Here is a 21,103-nt window from a genome sequence, read left to right as displayed (position 1 = left end):
CAGATGAGTGAGGCAGGCAGGTCATGAATTTTGCCTCCTGGACATATACCTCATCAGAGTTGCAGGAGAATGGAGACCATCAGATGGAAGAAGACCTGGCAAAGTACATTTAAGGAGTACCTTCGAGTGGGGCACCACCTGGACTGGAGCAAAAGATTGATAGAAATGGGCCGGCGGTGGGGTCTTGCTGCCCATTGTCTTGCATGGGACCTAAAACTAAGTCTGTCCATAGGATAAGTGCATGGAGTCTTGATGTGAGCAAAAGTCTGCCAGATTTGAAGACCTCTGCTGGAATACCATCGGGACTATAGGCTTTGTTGTTTTTGATCTGTTTGCTTGTTGCTGCTCCCCCAACGATGGTATTCACCCATGGATTCTACCACAGGGTACTGGAGGATAGTCTCCAGGCTATCAGCTGCCACTGTGGATTCACAACTAAGAAGTTGTTGAAAATGTTCTTTCTAGAGTTGACAGATGGCATTATCACCCTTAAGAAGAGAGGTATCATTCTGTGAGTGAAGGGGATTTTGACCATTTGACCTAGGTCCATAGATGACCCTGGTGGCTTCAAAAAAAGTTTGTCATGATGGTCAGCATATTGTTGGATATCTCCAGGCTTTCTCTTCCCACCTCATGTGCTTTATCTTCCGAGTTTGTCTTTGGGTGTCAGCCTTGAGCTGTTGGAATGTTGCCTCCTTGACTTGTGACCTGGGTTGTTCTGCTAGGTAGTGAAGGCTGCTCATTTTTGTTCTAGGGGTGTCATATATTTCAGCATTGTTTTCATTGAACCAGTCCTGGTGCTGACTGTGCTCAAACCCAATGGTCTGAGCACAGGAGTCTAGTACAGCTGACTTTGTTTGATCCTACTGTTCAAAAACTGAGATGTCTGAGCATTTTCCAGATTAGTTGTGAGCTGCACTTTGAATTCCTCTCTTCGGTCAGGCTGCTTTTGGGAAGAGAAACATCATCATCCTCCTTGGAGTTTTGGGCATTGCGATGTCGTGGTGCTAGGTGGATGTTCATCACTCTTCAAGCAGGTCCATGATTTGTCCATCAGGGCTCAGTTCCCCATATGGATCAAGTGATACAGACATCACTTAGACCTTTGACAAACAATGACATAATCGGGAGGTGTTAGTGCTTTGATCTAGGATGCCTCCATGCAGTTTTGTATTTGCCCTTCTGATGGAAGGCCGTCTGTTATGAGGCCAGGCTGAGCACACTTTGTCAGCAAGGAACTTTGCATTGGCTTTTCCCAACTTGTTTTTCCCAGTGGTTCTGCTCCAGACATTGGAGTCGTGACCAACCTTGGCATTAGAGCTCCCCAGAAGGATGATCTTAGCTTCTTTGGAATGTCAGTGACTTTGTCAAGGGTTGGGGCATAAGCACTGATGGCGGTGCATATTGCTTATGGCTGGGCTAGAGGTGAAGTTTCATGAGTTTTTTGTTTATGCAATTGGAGTTCTGGAAATGCCCCCCAAGATCCTATTCGAGATGGCAAAGCCAACTCTGGACATCTTTGCTTTCCATTAGAAGATATATCCCTCTGCTTGTTCCATCAGCTCCCCCTCCCCTGGAAGGCAGGTCTCACTGAGGGTGGCAATGTCAATTTGAAGTCTTGATAGCTCAGGTGATAGGATTGCAGTTCTTCTTTCTGGATGGTCACTCTTGAGATTATCAATAAGTGTTATAACACACCAAAATTTAAAGTTTTTCTTTTTGATAAATTTGGTCACCCCACAGGTTTTTCTGGCTCCCTCCCCATATGAGGTGAGCAAAGGGTATTCTTGAGGAGGACTGCTCAGTTATAGATGCTACTGCCCAAAGAAATCTCTGTCCCACAGGTGTCCAACAACTTTCATGTATTTGTTGCCTGTGTGCAGATTCTTGACTAGGGACTCCTTTGTCCCCGTCACCAATTTTCCAATACCACAGGACTTTGAAATGGACCCTGTGCATAATTTTGCTTAACATGGAGTCCTTGGGGCTCCATCATTGTCCATATGATTTTGATGGTCAGATTTCTTTGACATTTTGACTGGGACCACCTTGTCGCTGCAGCTGCTTTCATGGCCAGTGAGACGTACAATTTTCCTTCACCTGTGCAGTGACCCACGGATCCCTGAAGGTAGCAGGGCAGGTAGGTAAGGTGGTTAAGAAGGCACATGGGATACTTACCTTTATTAAGTGAGGCATAGGATACAAGAGCAGGGAGGTTATGCTGGAATTGTGTAAAACTCTGGTTAGGCCACAACTGGAATACCGCGTACAGTTCTGGTCACCACATTATAGGAAGGATAGGATGGAGAGGATGCAGAGGAGATTTACCAGGATGCTGCCTGGGCTGGAGGGTCTGAGCTATGAGGAAAGATTGGATAGGCTGGGGTTGTTTTCCTTGGAGCAGCGAAGGTTGAGAAGGGGCTTGATTGATGTGTAGAAGATTGAGGGGCATGGGGGTAGATAGGAAGGCACTTTTTCCATTAGTAGAGGGGTCAAAAACCAGGGGGCATAGATTTAAGGTAAGAGGTAGAAGGCTAAGGGGGGAAGTTGAGAAATGTTTTCACCCAGAGGGTCGTGAGAGTCTGGAACTCACTGCTTGAAAGGGTGGATGAGTCAGAAACCCTCGTAACATTTAAGATATTCACTTGCATTGCCATGGGCCCAGTGCTGGAAAATGGGATTGGTGTATTCAGATCTTTGCCCAGCGTGGACATGGTGGGCCCAATGGCCGCCTTCTGTGCTGTAAATGTCTGAGTCTATGCACTTTGTCTGGCACCTCTTTCTCCACGCCCAGCTGATCTTGCCACCATGAGTGGCCCTAGCAGGAGCATGGAGCCCCTGACGGCATTGCTTAAGGGATCGTTGGAGTGCACAAGTCTCTCCTCCATGTCAAGGTGGCGATCTTGTGCTTCAACAGCACTGATTTGCTAAATTGTACATTAATAAGCTATTGTTAAAAGAAGGTATTTATTCAAGAAAATTTAAAGCTGCATTTAAGAATTTTTATCTCTACATTTTAGCCAGTTGTATGTTTTCAGAGTTGCTTCTCAAGTGACATGCTAAGTGGAGTGCTCCTTAACTGGTGAATGGAACTACATCTGAACTGGTTTGAATAAATCCTATAGGGTAAGTGCTTTTGAGCAACTTGTTGGCACCAGCTCACTTCATAGCTGGGGTGCTGTAGGAACAAGACATGTGATGGCCTACTATTTCCTTTCAGAGAGGTGAAGGGAAAGTCACTGATCAAAGTTTGCACTTGATAGATCCGTGCTAAATGGGATAGATTTCGAACAAATCTAGTACCTCAAGACTGGGCAACCACGAGGCGTTGTGGGCCATCAGCAGTAGCAGAATTGTACTCAACCACAATCTGTAACCTCATGGCCTGGCATATCCCCCTTTCTACCAGTACCGCCAAGCCAGGGGATCGGCCCTAATTCAATGAAGCGCGCAGAAGTGCATGCCAGGAGCATATCTAAAAATGAGGTGTCAACTTCGTGAAGCTACAATGCAGGACTACTTGTATGCCATATAGCACAAGCAGCAAGTGATAGAGCTAATCGATTCCACAACCAATGGATCCGACCTAAGCTCTGCAGTCCTGCCACATCCAGTTGTGTATGGTGGTGTGCAGTTAAGCAACTCACTGGAGGAGGTGGCTCCACAAGTATATCCATCCTCAGTGATGAAGGACTCCAGTACATAAGCATTCACAACATTCTTCAGCCAGAAGTGCCGAGTGGCTGATCCATCTCTGTCTGCTCCGGAGATCCCCAGCATCACAGATGCCAGTCTTCAGTCAACTCGATTCACTCCACGTGATACTGAGAAACAGCCGATGGCACTGGATTCTGCAAAAGCTATGGGCCCTGTTGACATTCTGGCAATCGTACTGAAGACTCGTGCTCCAGAACTTGCTGCACCCCTCGCCAAGTTGTTCCAGTGTTGCTACAACACTGGCATCTACCCGGCAATGTGGAAAATTGCCCAGATATGCCCTGTATGCAAAAAATAGGACAAATCCAACCCGGCTAATTATCGCCCCTTCGATGTACTCTCAATCATCAATAAATGGAAGAGGTCCATCAACAGTGCTATCAATGCTTAGCATTGACCTCACTGATGCTCAGTTTGGGTTCCTTCAGGGTCACTCAGCTTCTGATCTCATTACACCCTCGGTTCAAACATGGACAAAAGAGCTGAACTCCAGAGATGAGGTGAGTGTGACTGCTCTTAATATCAAGGCAACATTTGACTGAGTGTGGCATCAAGGAACCCTAGCAAAACTGGATTTAATGGGAATCTGGGGAAAACTTTGCTGGTTGGAGTCATACATCGCACAAAGGAAGATGGTTGTTTGTGGTTGTTGGAGGTCAATCATCTCATCCCCAGGGCATCACTGCAGGAGTCCTCTAGTGTTGTGCCCTAGGCCCAACCATCATCAGCTGCTTAATCAATGACCTTCCTTCCATTGTAATGTCAGAAGTGGGGACGTTTGCGGATGATCACAATGTTTAGCACCATTTGCGGTGACTCAGATGCTGAAATAGCCCATCCATGTCCAAATGCAACATCCAGGCTTGGGCTAACAAGTGGCAAGTAACATTTTTGCCACACAAGTGCCAGGCAATGACCATCTCCAACAAGAGAGGATCTAATTGTCGCCCTTTGATATTCAGTGGCATTAGCATCACTGAATCCCCCCACTGTCAACATCTTGGATGGGGGGTACCATTGACCAGAAACTGAACTGGACTAAATACGGTGGCTACAAGAGCAGGTCAGAGGTTTGGAATCCTGTGATGAGTAACTCTGCTCCTGACTCTCCAAAGCCTGTCCACCATCTACAAGGCACACGGTCAGGAGTGTGATGGGATACCCATCACTTACCTGGATGAGTGCACCTCCAACAACACTCAATAAGCTTGACACTGTCCAGGACAAAACAACCCACTTGGCACCCTGACCACAAACATTTGCTTCCTCCGCCACCAATGAGCAATGGCAGCAGTGTGTACCACCTACAGGATGCACTGCAGAAACTCACTAAGGCTCCTTAGGCAGCATCTTCTAAACTCACGGCCGCTACCATCTGGAAAGACAAGGGCAGCAGATACATGGGCAGTTCCACCACCTGGAAGTTCCCCTCCAAGCCACACAGCATCCCGACTTGCAAAAATTTCACCATTCCCTCACTGTTGCTTGGTCAAAATCCTGTAACTCCCTCCCTAATGGCATTGTGGATGTACCTACACCAGATTATCTGCAGTGGTTCAAGAAGGCAGCTCACAGCCACCGTCTCAAGAGCAATTAGGGATGGCCAATAAATGCTGGCCTTGTCAGTGGTGCCCACATCCCATAAATGAATACAAAAAAATATTGAAGTTAATGGTCTTCACTGTTGTCTACCTGCCAGTGATAAGGTTCAAATGAGTGCAGATGCATGGCTAAAATGTGAAAATCCAGATGACTTCTGGAATTTTAAAACTGAGGTGTTGCTCACCCAGAAGCTTGTGCAAGTCAGTGAACACAGGGCTGATGGGAAAATGGGACTTGGTGCAAGTAAGGACACAGGCAGTAGAGTTTGGATGACTTACCCCTCCGTAAACTTGAGAATGTGGGAGGCCGGCTAGGTGCACGTTGAAATAATCCAGTCTAGAGGCAGCAAAGACATGGATGAGGGTTTCATCAGTGCACCTCTCTGGCTGCCTCACCAGAAAAATCCATGTGAGTGATATGAAGTTGCTGTACTTGCATGGGAGACATGAACTAGACTGGCCAGAGTTAAAAATTGTCCCTTCCAGTCTTAAGTGCTCTGAATGACATGAGTGGTAATTATCAAGCATTTAAAAACTCTTGCACTGAAATTAACTCTTACAAGTTAGAAGTTTTATTCTTTTAGGTGTTGATTGTTAGAAATTTTAAAAATATAAAAATTCTTTTTTACTCCTTTTTTTTCTCTGTCTCTTATTTCCCCTCTTACTGCACCTGATTTGACATCCTAATATACACCACTTGTTTGATTAAAGCAGCATGTATTTGCTTGCACTGTTTTTCTGACTGCATTATTAGTGAACATTTTCAGCAATTTGTCTCACAAATGTGAAAATTTGAAAAGACAAGTCTAACTAATGACATCTGACTAATAGAACTTGTATAGTGGTTAATATATCCCAAGGAAATTATAAAACAAAATTTGTCACTTAAGGCATTATTAAGGTAGAGGCCAAAAGCTTGGTCAGAGAAGTAGGTTTTAAGGACAGTTTTTTTTAAAAGGAAAGAGGTAAAGAGGTGGGCAGGTTTAAGTAGGGATTTGTGGAGTTTAGGGAAAATGGGACTTGGTGCAAGTAAGGCCACAGACAGTAGAGTTTGGATGACTTACACCTCCGTAAACTTGAGAATGTGGGAGGTCGGCCAGGTGCACGTTGAAATAATCCAGTCTAGGGGCAGCAGAGGCATGGATGAGGGTTTCATCAGTAGGTGAACTGAGGCAGGCCAGAATCAGATAATGTTACGGACATGGAAATAACTGGCCTTGTAAGTGGCACGAATATGTGGTCAGTAGCTAAGGGGCAAATATTACACAAGGTTGTGAAGAGGGATGGAGTCATTGTCTAGGGAACAGAGCACCACACACTGTAAGCAGTGAAAATACACACCATTGTAAGAATATATGTGGGATTGTGTGAAATCCATCCCAAAATTGATTTTCTCTACAATAGGACCATGATTACTATGTATTACACTTGGCAAACTGAAATGTGAGGTGGTTGCTGGTATGAATTAACAATGTGATTATGAAACTGCTAGATTTTCAAGTTGTGTAAGGTGTATTACAAATTTTAATTGGGCATCACTGGGAATGCCTTCTATTTGTAGAAATTATGGAATAATGTCAACGCATTATGGATAAAATAAGAATGGCTTTTTTATATTTATAGTTAAAGTTCAATTTCTGTTAAGCCAGCCGTAAACACTTAACTTAAAATTTGCAGACCAACCTTGGATTGCATAGCCTGTACTGTTGCTTTTGAAAGAACATATGGATATTTTTAGTTTGATGTGAAAGATAAATTAGTTTTGGTTTTATGATTTTTTTGGTTACAGTGTATTTCTGATCTTGATGTTGACTAATGGTGAACAACTAACTTCTTTTTATATATGTTGGACAGTTCCTCGCAATTTTTGTTTGTTGGAAGAACTTGAAGAAGGCCAGAAAGGTGTAGGTGATGGAACTGTGAGCTGGGGCCTCGAGGATGATGAAGATATGACACTCACACGATGGACAGGAATGATTATTGGGCCACCCAGGGTCAGTAAAGTAACAAGCAGTATAGGGTCAAAATACTATTGTGCAAATGTTCTCTCCTTGTACTATACCGTGAAGAGAAAATTATGATCATGTTTTTCCACTTTCCAGTAAGGGTTGATTGGCACCAGTTTTGCTATAATGATTACTAAAAGGGACCTCTTCCGAAACACCCATCAACTCAAAAATGGCTGTAATCCACTATCGTGCTGTGTAATCCCTATAATGTTTGTTCTGTTTTGATATCTTAAGCCTGTCAAAGAAGGTTCAGAGGTAGATATTTGCTGCTTTATAAAAGTTTTGGGGCCTCAGGTGGTGGTACTCTTGGTGTAGCGAAGGACCTACTGAAGGAAGTCCATCCTCAGCCATGGATAAACCACCCTCTTTTCACACAGATAAAAGCAAAATACTGTGGACACTGGAAACCTGAAACAAAAACAGAAAATGCTGGAAAAATTGAGGTCTGACAGCATCTGTGGAGAGAGAAGCAGTTGATGTTTTGAGTCCATATGACTTATTCATACAGGATGCCTTCATAAATGTACGCTAGTGTTTTAAGTTGGGGGGGGGGGGTGTTGATTGAAGGATATGCAAGTTGACTTGTTCTTAGACAGCTTTCTTGTATATGCTGGAGCATTGATGCTGGGCATGGATTTTGATTGGCCACTGAACAGCAGGAAAGTATCCAAATTGATCGAATCTGTAAAGCCTCGGTTATCCACCAAGTGATCCTTACAAACGGTAAGCTATCATCGTTGCAGGTGGATGCAGCTGAGCTGATGCTTTATGTAGGGGAAACAAAGATCCAACAGGTGAACTAATGATAGATGGAAAGTAGGATTGGAGTCCTTGATCCTTGGCTGCTCCTTTTTGTTGCTCAGATTTATCTAAAAGGAAATAGAGAATAGTCATTTGGTAGTACAGAACCTATTACTGGAAAAAGACATTTTGTCAAGCTTTTCGTCTTGCACCCATCAAGCCAACTGCAAGCATATCCATCAGGTTATTGCTTCTCCTGACATTGGTATTCTTGCGATTTGTCCTACTGAGTGCAAGATGAAAAAGCTTCAACAAAATGTATTTTTTCGGAAATAGAGAAGTTGGCATGGGCTGTAAGTGGTGAAGTCTGAAGCAATTTCCAAAAAAACAGTTAAAAACGACCTGCTCTTTGCTACTGAAATGCAATTGATAGCGCCTGGCAAAACTTGATGCATAAGTTTTTCGGGATCATGCTTAGTATGTCTACTGTACTACTTTTGCATTTGTTCGATGAAATATTCAAATTTGAATGTTCTTTTTTTTTTCAGACTTGCTTTGAAAACAGAATATATAGCCTGAAAATAGAGTGTGGAACTAGATATCCAGATGTAGCTCCAACTGTTAGATTTGTAACAAAAATAAATATGAATGGAATAAATAATTCCAATGGACTGGTGAGTGAACTATTACCCAATGATTTTAATGACATGCTGGCAGTCTAAGATACGTTCCCTTTTTGCCTTTTGACCTTTTGTTCATTTCTCCTGACTTCTGACTCACACTCTGTCTCTCTCTCTCAGATCAAATTTTCTCCTTTAATATGTAGCGCACCTTGACCAAGAATTTATGTAGGTGATCAGCATGTACGTTTTTGTCAGTTTTGAAGACCAGCTGTTCAGAGCACACAAGGGAAAGTGGAGATGATTTTAGATAGGCAAAACTGTCCCCATTGGCAGAAGGATCGAGAAAAAGAGGGCACAGATTTCAGCTAATTGGTAAAAGAAGCAAAAGTGACATGAAAGAAACTTTTTGCATACAAGTGGTTAGGGTCTGGAATGCACTGCCTGAGAATGTGATGGAGGTAGGTTCAATTGAGGCATTCAAGAGGGAATTAAATGACTATTTGAAAAGAAACAATGTGCAGGGTTATGGGGAGAAGCTAGGTGAAATGCTTATTCAGAGTGCTGGTGCAGGCACGATGGGCCGAATGGCCTAACAATTTTGTGATTTGCTCCCAATGTTTCTCCCTATTAATTTGTGAAAACATATTTTATGTATTTGACAGTGCCCAGCGACGTAGCTTTAATTGAGCAAAACAACAGTTGGGATCCACATTGGTGATAGTGTGTTGGAAATTGCTGCTGCATAACCCTTTGTTTTCCTTGTCTTTAATCCCTTGCAACAGCCAACCCTGCCACCCCTCCCCCAAATTAAAAATCAGCTTGGCTCAAATGGAAGTATTCTCATCTGATTTAGATGCAAGCCTCATCCAAGAAATTGAATATATAATCAAGCTGGCATTCCATTGCAGTACAATGAAAGTGCTGCAATGTTGGATCTGCCACATATGTATGAAATGTCAAACTAAGGATTCAAATAGATATTTAAGAACTCAGCTGTACATGAAAATCTGGCTCTTGTCCCTGACTAACATTCTCTCTTAACCAACAGCACCAAGAACAGATCAGTTGGTAATTTGATTTACTGATGCTTGTGATACTGGCCTGCACAAATATTTGATGACGTTAATCACTGCACCACAGAAGTTGTTAATTGTGTGTGAAGTAGATGCGCTTTTGAGACGTGATTAGATAATATAGAAATGCAGTTTTTTTTCACTAACTAGTACAGCCAATGATATATGGCAAATGGTAAAAATATGGCAAATGGTAAAACCCTTCTGTAACTCACCAATCGAAGGAAGTCAATATTCTAAGAGATTCTGTGTCTTTGCACCTTTATGTCACCAAGGATGGTGAGGTAGAGGAACGCTGATGCACACAAGAATTGTAGAAGTTATTTTTGGATAACTAATAATTCATTCCCTGCTATCTGTTGTGCATGTTCTTGGGTAATCTGGAAAATGATGGGGAACTAGTATTCCTCATGACTCTGTATACAAGGAAGCAGACTTGCCTTTCTTATTCCTTTTCCTCTCATTTGTCTCATTGGTATAATTGCAATTAGCACGTTATGTTGGGATTTGTTAGGACAAACTTGTATCCTGCCACCTCACGATACAATCCATTGGGACTTGTACAATATATATTGACGACCTGGACTTAGATGTACAGTGCACAATTTCAAAGTTTGTAGATGACAACACTTGGAGGTGCTGTAAGCTATGAGGAGGATAGCAATAGACTTCAAGAGGACATAGGCTGGTGGAATGAATTAAAATGAAATGGAATGAGCAGATAAAATTTAATGCAGAGGAGTGTGAAATTACATACATTTTGCTCAGAAGAATGAGAGGCGATGTAAAATAAGAGTACAATTCTAAATGGTTGCAGGAACAGAAGAGACCTGGGGATGTATGTATATAAATCATTGAAGATAGCAGGGCAAGTCGAGAAATTGGTTAAAAAGTGAATGGGATCCTGAGCTTTATAAATAGTGTAGATTAGAAAAGCAAGGAAGTTGTATTGAACATTTATAAAACACTAGTTTGGCCTCAATTTGTTGTGTCCAATTCTGGGCACTGTACTTTAGGCCGGGTGAAAACGCTTTAGGGAGGATCCCTTATGCTTCAGTTATGGAAGGCATTGGTGAGACCACATCTTGAATACTGTGTGCAGTTTTGGTCTCCTTATTTAAGGCAGAATGTAAATGCAATAGAGGCAGTTCAGAGGAGGTTTACTACATTGATACCTGGAATGAGCGGGTGGTCTTATGAGGAAAGGTTGGACATATTGGGCTTGTTTCCACTGAAGTTTAGAGTGAGGGATGTCTTGATTGAAGTGTGTAAGATCCTGAATGGTATTGACAAGGTGGACGTGGAAAGAATGTTTCCTCTTTTGTGGGAGAACTAAGAGGAACTGTTTTAAAATTAGGGGTCAATTTTTTAGGGCAGATGAGAAAATTGACCTCTGAGGGTTGTGACTTTGGAACTCTCTGCCTCAGAAGGTGGTGAAGGCAGGGTCATTGAATACCTTTTAAGGCAGAGATGGATTGATTCCCTTGCCCCCTTGCTGAACAAGAGTCCATGGTTATTGAGCGTAGATGGGAATGTGGAACTCAACACAAACACATCCATGATCTTATTGAATGGCAGAGCAGGCTTGAGGGGTCAAATCGCCTACTTCTCCTATTTTGTATGCTTGTGTCAAAGATGAGAATGGTTTTCAAGGATGAGGGGCTTCAGTTACATGGATAGATTAGAGAAGCTGGGGTTGTCCTCCTTAGAGAAGATTGAGGAGATTTGGCAGAGGTTGTCAAGATCATGAAAGGTCCAAAGGAACAGGTAGAGAGAAACTGTTTCTGTGGATTAAGGGTCACAGTGGGAACACTGATTTAAGGTAGTTTGCAAAAGAAGCAATGGTGACAGAAGAAAATCTTTTTTTAACCCAGCAAGTGGTTAGGATCTGGAATGCACTGCATGAAAGTGTGGCGAAGGTGGATTCAGTTGTGGCTTTCAAAAGGGAATTGGTAAGCACTTGAAGAGAGAAGTTGTAGAGATTTGGTGGTGGGAATGGGCGTATGGCCTGGGATGGTTGGTGGGGCTAGCTGAGCTGCTATTACAGCAAGCTGGCATGGACACAACAGGTACAACGCTCCTGTACTTTAACCATTCTATGATTCTGTATGCTGTTGCATCATTGATTTCCACATTCTGCCCAAATCTCATCACCACTCTTGAGTGTGGAGGAATCTGAAGGGAAAGGTCTCTGCAGTGTGAATTGAATATTGTTAGGATTAAAATTTGGGCCAAAACAATTGATATTGCTTTTACACCCTTATAGGCTGTTGATAAAATGCAATTCTTTGGTTAAGCCACCTTAGATTAATCAGTGAACAAGTTTTGGCTGTAGTAGGTAAGCTAAATTATTTCTCGTGTTAACAGAAATTCATAAATTGTGCATCTATATTAAGTATTTGGAATAATTACAGAAAGCTTATCTGAATAGGTCCCAGCAGGCACAAAGTGGTGGACAGAAAATCTGTATAGTGAAATTTAATTCTTGGAGTCAGCAAAACTAAAACCGAGCAATAGATTTATGCAATCTGATCAAAGAATGCATTTTCAAAGGAAATTTAAATTCATTTTAGCTAACTTTTTGAATATCTGATCAGAAAATTTCACTTTTCTTTTAGAACCCTAATGCAGGAAAATATGCAAGATCTTCTGAATATTTTTGTGTTCTATACAAAATTTATAAATGCTTTTTCTTCCCCACCCTTCACCCCACCTCACCCAAAAATCACCACTTCCATTGGTTGATCCAGCTACGGAACTCTGGCAAGCTTTCATTCTTGAATATCTCCTGACAGCTATCAAAGATAAATGTAAATTTTCTGGCTCTAGGTTACTTGCCTTAATCTGTGATCTTGGGTCTGATTGGTGATGGTTGGCTATTTGAAAAAATAAGTTTAAAATTGTACTTATGCATTTTACACAACTTTTTTTCCCTTGTAGGTGGATTCACGTAGCATACCAGTTCTATCTAAGTGGCAAAATTCCTATAGTATTAAGGCTATACTTCAAGACCTACGACGTATGATGACATGCAAAGAGAATGTGAAGATCTCACAGCCCCCTGAAGGACAAACTTACAGCAATTAATTTTAATGGATCCAAAACCTCCTCTCTCTCAAAAACCTCACTTCCTATTCATGTCTTGTCAATTTTCCTCAATACTAAATGCCCACAAAACATGACCAGGATATCTGTAAATCTTGAAATGTACGCCCACAATAATGTTCCGAGCCACAAATAAATCCAATAGTGGTGTAGAGTAACTTATTTTCTCTTATCAAGGCAATGGTGACATCGGTGATCTAAAAGCCATTTGGAATCTTGGCTTCCACTTGGATGGGGGGAGGGGTAAAGATGAGGGAGTGAAACCAAGACATTTATTGCCTGATCATAGCAGATATATATGTTACACAAGATTATTGGTTAATAAAGACAGTAGTTGGTGTATATAATGGCATGCTCTGGAACTCATCGATGAAAAAGAGCTGTATTAAAAGAAAACTTTAGGTTGTTGTGTATGTTATGCAAACTAAACTCATTCAATAAGAATTGTTGGAAGTTTTTGCTCATTATTTTGCTGCATTGTGGTGCAGATTAATTGTAATGTCAGTGTGTTGAGGATTGTTTTAATATTTGTATTTATGAAAATGACTTTCTGTTAAGCAGCTCTTGTGTATCAAGTAATATTGCATTTGTTTACAGTCTGGTTCTACCAAAACATGCATTTAGAATTTGCAAGAAAAGAATATTGGTGTATAGTTAGGACTTTCTAAAATTTAAAGCTAGTCTTGAAGATGTGAATAAGAAGCAGCGAAATGCTCCTCGTTTCAGTCTCTGAATTGGGTAATTAATTATTGTTTGACCAAATACTTTTTTTTTTAAAGTTTAGTGGTAAAATCATTCAGGTGGTCACAGTTTGAGAACTTTTTTATTCATTTCAAATTTGTGAAATAAGGACTTACTCTTCACCTTTCAAAAGCATTTTGTTTCTGGAGGGCAAAATTACCTGGCTAGTTAATTTACTAGGCTGTCATACTTTCCCTTTAGAATACACAGAAAAATGATAAATCTCTGACTCAAAGCTGCTACTGATCCTGTCAAAAGAAAATCGGGTAGAGTACAACTATCTGAAGTTTACTTTCTCTCGTGAGAGTATCTCACAAATTTGCTGTAATTGATAAAGACTGTTTCCCATTCAAGTTTGTGAAAAACTTAAGGTGGGTGTATTCATTTAATAAACAATAATGTTTAAAATCATGCTCATCTTGTTTTTTTTTAACCAACCTTGGTGATTTTGCCACTAGTGGTTTAGATTTTCCACTAAAAGACAGTGTACTTAAGGGCTTTTTATTTTTGTTCTCCTGTCTCATTGGTCAGTTCATCTCAGAAAATGACAGTCATTGACTAGGGATTAAGACTGATCTGGCATAATACTACATCATGCAATATATTTGTACACTGCATTAAGGAAGTATTACTGCAGTGTATTCACCACTGATCTGGTAGTAACCACTGAGAGAATCATATATTCAACAATTTAGTATATCTAAGGTCGACCAATAATTAAATAACTTGCAGCTTATCAGATCCTCTGTCTCTCCAGCAATGAGTTATCTTGAAGCACAGCCACCTTTTTGAGTGCAACTGGGGATGGACAATAAGTACTGGCGTTGCCTGCAATGCTTACGTCCCAAGGGTGAAGCTTTTTCCTTTTTTAAAAAAAGAGTTGCAACTGGCATCCTCAGTTTGGAGTGCAGATTCCAGAAATGGCAGCAGGGCCAAATAAGTATTTCAAAGCTCTTGAGCAACTTAATTACATACTATTACATTGTATTTACTGAACATGAGTAGGCCATTTGGCCCAAAATATCCATGCAGGTGTTTATGCTGTACATGAGTCTTCTCCTACCCTTCTAATCCCCTCAACATATTCCTTTCTTCCCCCGTAAATCATTTGTGCATTCCTTCATTCTAATCACTCTCTCAATAAAGAACTTGCCTGAATTCCCTGTTGGATTTACTTGTGACTTATATTTACAACCTTAAATCTGGCCTTGACACAAGTGGCAACATCTTTTTTGTGCCCAACATAAAATCTTTTCATAATCATAACCTATTGGGTCTGTTCCTGCCACCCCAATCAACATCACCTAAAAACGAGTGCTTCAGCCTCTTCAATCTTTCCTGTTGGGTGCAGCCCCAATTCTAGTGTCATTAATCTGTTTTGCATATTAAGTGCTTTTTAAAAAAGATCTGTTATGGGGACTAGGCCTGTTCACAGTTACCCAAGTGTTTTATAAACAAGGTTCTGCAAGTTTAAATAACTTGTCTGCTTTTTTGGTTCTGTCCCCCCAGAAATTAAAGCCAGTGCTTTGTTTGCTTTTCTTATGGCTTTCCTAACCTACGTTGCAACTCGTTGCACCAAACCCCTCTGCTTGTCAACTCCATTTAGACATTTATTTTCCAAGGATTATATGGCCTCCTTATCCACTAAAATGTATCATGTCGAAGATAGCCGTGGGAAGAAGAGTAAGGGGTGATGGCAACATTGTGGTAATGTCACTGGACTAGTAATCCAGAACTAATGACCAGACTAATAATCAAATCCCAAATCTAATATTCAGATCCCACCATAATAGCTGGTGGAATTCAATTAATAAATCTGGAATTAAATGATCACAAAGCTATTGTTGATTGTTGTAAAAACCCATCTGGTTTGCTAATGTCCTTTTTGGGAAGGAAATCATCTGTCCTTATCTGGCTTGCCTACATGTGGTTCCAGACCCACAGCAACTTGTTGACCCTTAAGTGCTCTCTGAAGCCCAAGGCACTTCACAGATGCATCAGCTATTCAAATTTGTCAGCAAACCACATTTGAGATATTGGGTCAGGTGAGCAAAGCCTTATCAAAGGAAGGTTTTATGGATTGTCTTGGGAAGGAATTCTGTGGCTTAGGACCTGGACAGCTGATGGGATGGTTGTCAATGGTGTAGCAAAGGAAATTAATGATGCAAAAAGGGCCAGAAAAGCAGAGTGAGGGTTTTGGGAGGTTAAAAATAAGCAGAGGTGAATTCATGGAAGGCACTGAATGCAAGGATTAAAATTTTAAAGTTGAGGCTCTGTTGAATTGGGAACCACTGAGGAGATGGTAGAATTTGACTTGGATTTATAAAGAATCTTTTATGTCCTTTGGCTACAAAATGGTTTACAGCATCTGATGAATTACTTTAGAAATGTAGTTATGATTATTTAGGGAATCAGATTGGGCACAGCAAGGTCCCATAAGCGAATGTAATCAATGCCCAGTCAATCTGCTTTTGGTGCTGTTAGTTGAGTAAATGTTTGCCAGGGCACTGGGAGAGGGAGGGATAAGTTAATGCTAATGAGAACACACACCTTTGATCCCCAGATATACATAAACCTAAACACATCTGTGGAGGAGATAGGATGGCTACTTTGCATCCTTTCTTATCTGTTGTTTCCACCCCTTGTCTAATATGAACTGAGGCATGTTAAATTATTATGAAAATGCACAAGCGGACTTTTAATGTATTCTTACAAATGCCAGTGTAAGACACCATAGTGTTATATGCAAGTAGGGTTAGAATTTGGTTTTGGTTTAATCTGATGATTAAAATTTTGTTTTTTTACTTAATGAAATGGTTAAATGTGGCTCATTATCATTAAATTTTAGTATTTGATTTGGCTGGGTACAATTTTAGCTGACAGGTGTTTGCTGAAATGATAGGATATATAAAATTCTTGTCTTTCTATTTCATGATCACATTGGAAAATAATTAGCTAAAGCAGCTTTGAGTTAAGAAATGTAACACTGAAAGAACAGGATGAAACAAGTTGGCATCTGTTGTTTTGAAGGAAATGCATTTTTTCTGTGTGTTTGGCCATTATAACACTAGTCATGTCATAATCACCAATGACAAGTATTGATGAGAAACACCATAAACATCTAATTTTTCTTAAGTAGAGAGTCAGGTTGGGAAGAAGCGACAAGATTACATATTTACCTGGGAAAAGAAAATGCAATAGTGTTTTAATTCTCTTTGTCTACTGCTTAAAGATATGAAGTATCTGGATTTGACCTGCAAATAAACAAGATTAATTACAAAACGTAATCTGGTGTCAGGAACCTAATTTGTTGCATCATGTTAAAAATATACAACAGCATAGTATCTAGGAAAACCAGTGCATGATTTTTCTTAGTTTTAAGGTTTTAGAAAATTGCCAATTTCCCTGTTTCAATTTGCAGTCTGTCTAATGTTTAGTTTCTTGAAGTAAGATGTGAGGGAAAAAGTTGTCTCACCTTATGCACGGTAACAGTATTAGAAAAATGAAGGTGGAGAAAAAATTTAAAACAAAGTAACCAGCATGCACCACTAACATTCAATTTTTTCCACAGAGGCATGTTTCCAGATCCCTCAACCACAAAAAAAGAGTAGTGTGGTCTGTAATCTTAACCAGTGTGCACAAGAATGGATTTGCTGCTTATAGACCTGATTGGCTATTATTTATACTGTTTATTTGACTGTTTTATTAGTTAGTGGGTCATTGTTGCAGACTGTTCTGCTTAGCTGCTCAGTTATGCGTTAGATGTAATCCAATTTCCAAGAAAGCACAATGAAAGCACATACAAAAAGACATTTAATAGGCAAGTAATGCACTAAGAGTTAACTAAACTCTCAGAGGGTTAAATGGCACTGTTAAGACGACAGCGTGTTTTATAGTTTGAAGTTGCATGTCATGCTGTTTGGCATGAATTGCAACAACCACTTGGAAGAAATATGACTTAGTACATTCCTTAAGTAAAAATGGTCTTGTGCAGCATGTACATATAAAAAATAAAGACCAGCTGTTTGTTTTAATCTTGCACAGTAATGTTTGTGGTCATGCAGCAAAACCGATATTGTGGGTACAATAAGTTTATGATTAGTGGTATAGCAACAGGGTGAGAATGGCCCTACTACAACAAAGGTGTAGTGAAATTAATGTGATGGATGTGACACTAAGAGCATGCAGAATAAATAAAAAGACATAAAATTAAGTCAGTTTTTGTTCTGATGATAGAAACACATTTTAATTATAATTATTGCACCACTTTGTTGTACCGTTGTGAATGACTTGAAGTTTAATTCCCAACAGGTCTGGCGTTTCCCTGTTTGGATTGTTGTAATGCAACTTATTTCTTAAATATTTGTTTTGATGAAACCTGACCTGGAATTTCTACGCAGTGTTTTCTCCTGCCATTGTGCTGATCAGAAAGATTGTTTTGTCTCTGGTCAGAAGAGTTCCTGGGGCAGCTAATTTACCTCCACCTTTAGGTAAATCCTATGTAAAATGGGTTTTTTCTGCTGGATTTATTGGAAAATTATTGCAGCCTTTGAAAAAGATAGTTGGCACACAGCAGCACCATGGGGGACAACCAGATAAGAAAGGATCAATATTGGCCCAGTCACTTGACTCATAACTTCACTATATGTTTCAACAATCTTTTACATCATATTTTGCAAGACTTATGGCAGCCTTTTTTTAATTTGTTCATGGGATGTGAGCATCGCTGGCTAGGCCAGCATTTATTACCCATCCCTAATTGCCCTTGAGAAGGTGGTGGTGTGCTGCCTTCTTGAACCGCTGCAGTACACATGTTGTAGGAATGCCCACAGTGCTGTTAGGAAGGGAGTTCCAGGATTTTGACCTAGCAACAGTGAAGGAACGGCAATATAGTGTAAAGGAATTATCATATTTTTCCTGATATTACTGTGGGATACTTTAAAGCAGGCTTATGTTTGTGTATGTTTCTGTGTGTGAATAATTTAAGTAAACTGCAGACTGTTAGACTGCAAGGTTTGAAGCATCAAAAGGGGTTAGGTGTAAAACAAGCATTTGAAACGGAGATGAAATAAGCTAGGATGGGGTCTCAGCAGATACAGTGTGAATGGAATTTGTGTTTTTAGGTAAGTTGGGAGGTTGTTTCATTTTCAAAGGGACGTGATAAGTTGTTTACAGCTGGCAAAATAAATAAGGCAAAGTTGTTTTGTTTATTTTTCCCAAAAGTGCTGGCCATAATGACAACATGAAAGATTTTTATATTCTGGGAAAAGTAATTTCCAAAGACAGGTTGAAACAATGGAATTTACAGAATAAAAAAGGATGAAATATATTTAAAGAAGGATGGAAAGCTGTATGGGGATGGCCATGTGAGATTTTGACTGTGTGGAACAGACTTGTGGAAAAAGCCTTTAGCCACCCTGGAGAAGTTTTCTGTTCTAGTAACCAAGGTTGTGTTAAAAGCCTTTGGAGTTTCATTTCAAGTGAGGGGGGAAAGAAGCTGTGAAATACCTCCCCTATAGAAACAGTGGGTGCTCCTGGTAATCTTGCAGGATGTTTTGTAGATTAAACTATTTTGGACTAATGCCTTGAAAAAAGTGTGTAGTTAGGAGTCTAATTAAGTAGAAATTTTGGGAACTGTTATAAGACTAAATAACTGTAACAATAATCTTGTGTTTAACTTTTCTTTGATTAATAAATGTTTTAATTTAATCTGTTGAATCTCTAAAGGTGGTAGTGGACTTCTGACTTCAGTGCACAAACCTCATAATAAATGCAAATCTCAAAATCATTGTGATTGAATGGCCAAGTTTCCCTTTGGGATTTGGTCAACCTGGCATATACCACCTGCCATATCATAACAAAAGTTCCAAGTCAGGATGGTATGTGGCTTGGAGGGGAACTTGCAGTTGGTGGTATTCCTATGTGTCTTCTGCCCTTGCCCTTCTAGGTCATAGAGGTCACAGGTTTAGAAGGTGCTGTTGAATGAACCTTGGTGAGTTGCTGTAATTCATCTAGTAGATGGTACGCATAGTGTGTTGGCAGTGGAGGGAGTGAATGTTTAAGGTGGTAGTTGGGGTGCCAGTCAAGTAGTCTTCTTTGCCCTGGATGGTGTTGTGCTCCTTTAGTGTTGTAGCTGCACTCATCCAGGTAAGTGGAGAGTGTTTAACCACAGTCCTGACTTGTGTCTTGTAGATGGTGGACAGGCTTTGTTGAGCTAGGAGGTGAGTTACTTACTGCAGGATTCCAAGTCTGTTCTTGTGGTCGCAGTATTTATATGGCTGGTCCAGTTCAGTTTCTGGTCAATGGTACCCCAGATGTTGATAGTGGGTGATTCAGTGATGGAAATGCCATTTAATGTCAAAGGACAATGGTTAGATTCTCTCTTGTTGGAGATGGTCATTGCTTGGCATTTGTGTGGCATGAGTGTAGCTTGCCACTTATCAGCCAAAGCCTGAATATTGTCTAGATCTTGCTGCATATGACTGCTTTAGTATCTGAGGAGTCGCAAATAGTGCTGGACATTGTGCAATTATCAGCAAACATCCCCACTTCTGACATCATGGTGGAGGGAAGGTCATTGATGAAGTAGCTGAAGATGGTTGGGCCTAGGATACTACCCTGAGGAACTCCTGCAGTAATGGCCCTGGGCTGAGATGATTAAACTCCAACAATTAGAACCATCTTTTGTGCCAGGTATGACTCCAAGAAGTTGAGAGTTTTCCCCTTGATTTCCATTGACTCCAGTTTTGCCATGACTTCTTGATGCCACACTTGGTCAAATGCAACCTTGATGTCAAGGGCAGTCACTCTCACCTAATCTCTTGATTTGAGCTCTTTTGTCCATGTTTGAACCAACGCTGTAATGAGGTCAGGAGCTGAGTGGCCATGATGGAACCCAGCACTGATGCAGCACTGATACCAAGAAAACCACAGGCCATGCCAACAAAATGGGAAAGAACACAAAATCACTGATTCAGACACCTAAGTCCTCTGGAGGAGTTTGAACACAGGAGGAACAGACTTTTGGGTATGGTAACCAACAAACTAACCAGAAATAGCTTGTGCCCATTTGGGGTGAGGAGGCACTGGTATTAAGTACCAACTCACTCATCCACAGGATGCTGGACCAGTGCCATAAATATTTCCACAATCTCACCAGGACAAGTAAGATACAAATAGAAACCGGTAGTGCTGGAAAAACAACAGAATAACAGCACCTGTGGAGAGATAGATGGAATTTATTGGACTCAAAACATTAACTTTGTTAGATGCTGCCAGACCTGTAGAGTTTTTCCAGCACCTTCTGTTTTTATTTCAGATTTCCAGCATTCGCAGTATTTTACTTTTATTTTAGTCAAGATAATACATTGGCTGCATTGGATAATACTGTACCCTCTTGCAACATTTGCACAAATAATTCTTCAAAATGTATTCTGATTAAACAGGTTATAACTGGGCATCCTGCACTATGGTTACTCCCCTAACAGCAATAG

At 40.6% G+C, this 21,103-nt stretch overlaps 1 protein-coding gene across 1 annotated transcript in view; it reads left to right on the top strand.

Moving 5' to 3' along the window:
* ube2v2 (ubiquitin-conjugating enzyme E2 variant 2) overlaps positions 1–14,018 on the top strand; it is a 31,499-nt gene extending 17,481 nt beyond the window's left edge. The window contains exons 2-4 of the mRNA XM_041189605.1: positions 7,173–7,312; positions 8,617–8,742; positions 12,705–14,018. Coding sequence (XP_041045539.1) covers positions 7,173–7,312; positions 8,617–8,742; positions 12,705–12,851 — 413 coding nt within the window. The 3' untranslated portion in view covers positions 12,852–14,018. The remainder of the gene's footprint in view (positions 1–7,172; positions 7,313–8,616; positions 8,743–12,704) is intronic.
* The last annotated feature ends 7,085 nt before the right edge of the window (positions 14,019–21,103 follow it).

The sequence above is a fragment of the Carcharodon carcharias genome, chromosome 6, assembly GCF_017639515.1.
Source record: "Carcharodon carcharias isolate sCarCar2 chromosome 6, sCarCar2.pri, whole genome shotgun sequence".
NCBI lineage: Eukaryota > Metazoa > Chordata > Chondrichthyes > Lamniformes > Lamnidae > Carcharodon > Carcharodon carcharias.
The sequence above is the reverse complement of the archived record's forward strand: the minus strand, read 5'-3'. Positions and strand labels throughout refer to the sequence as shown.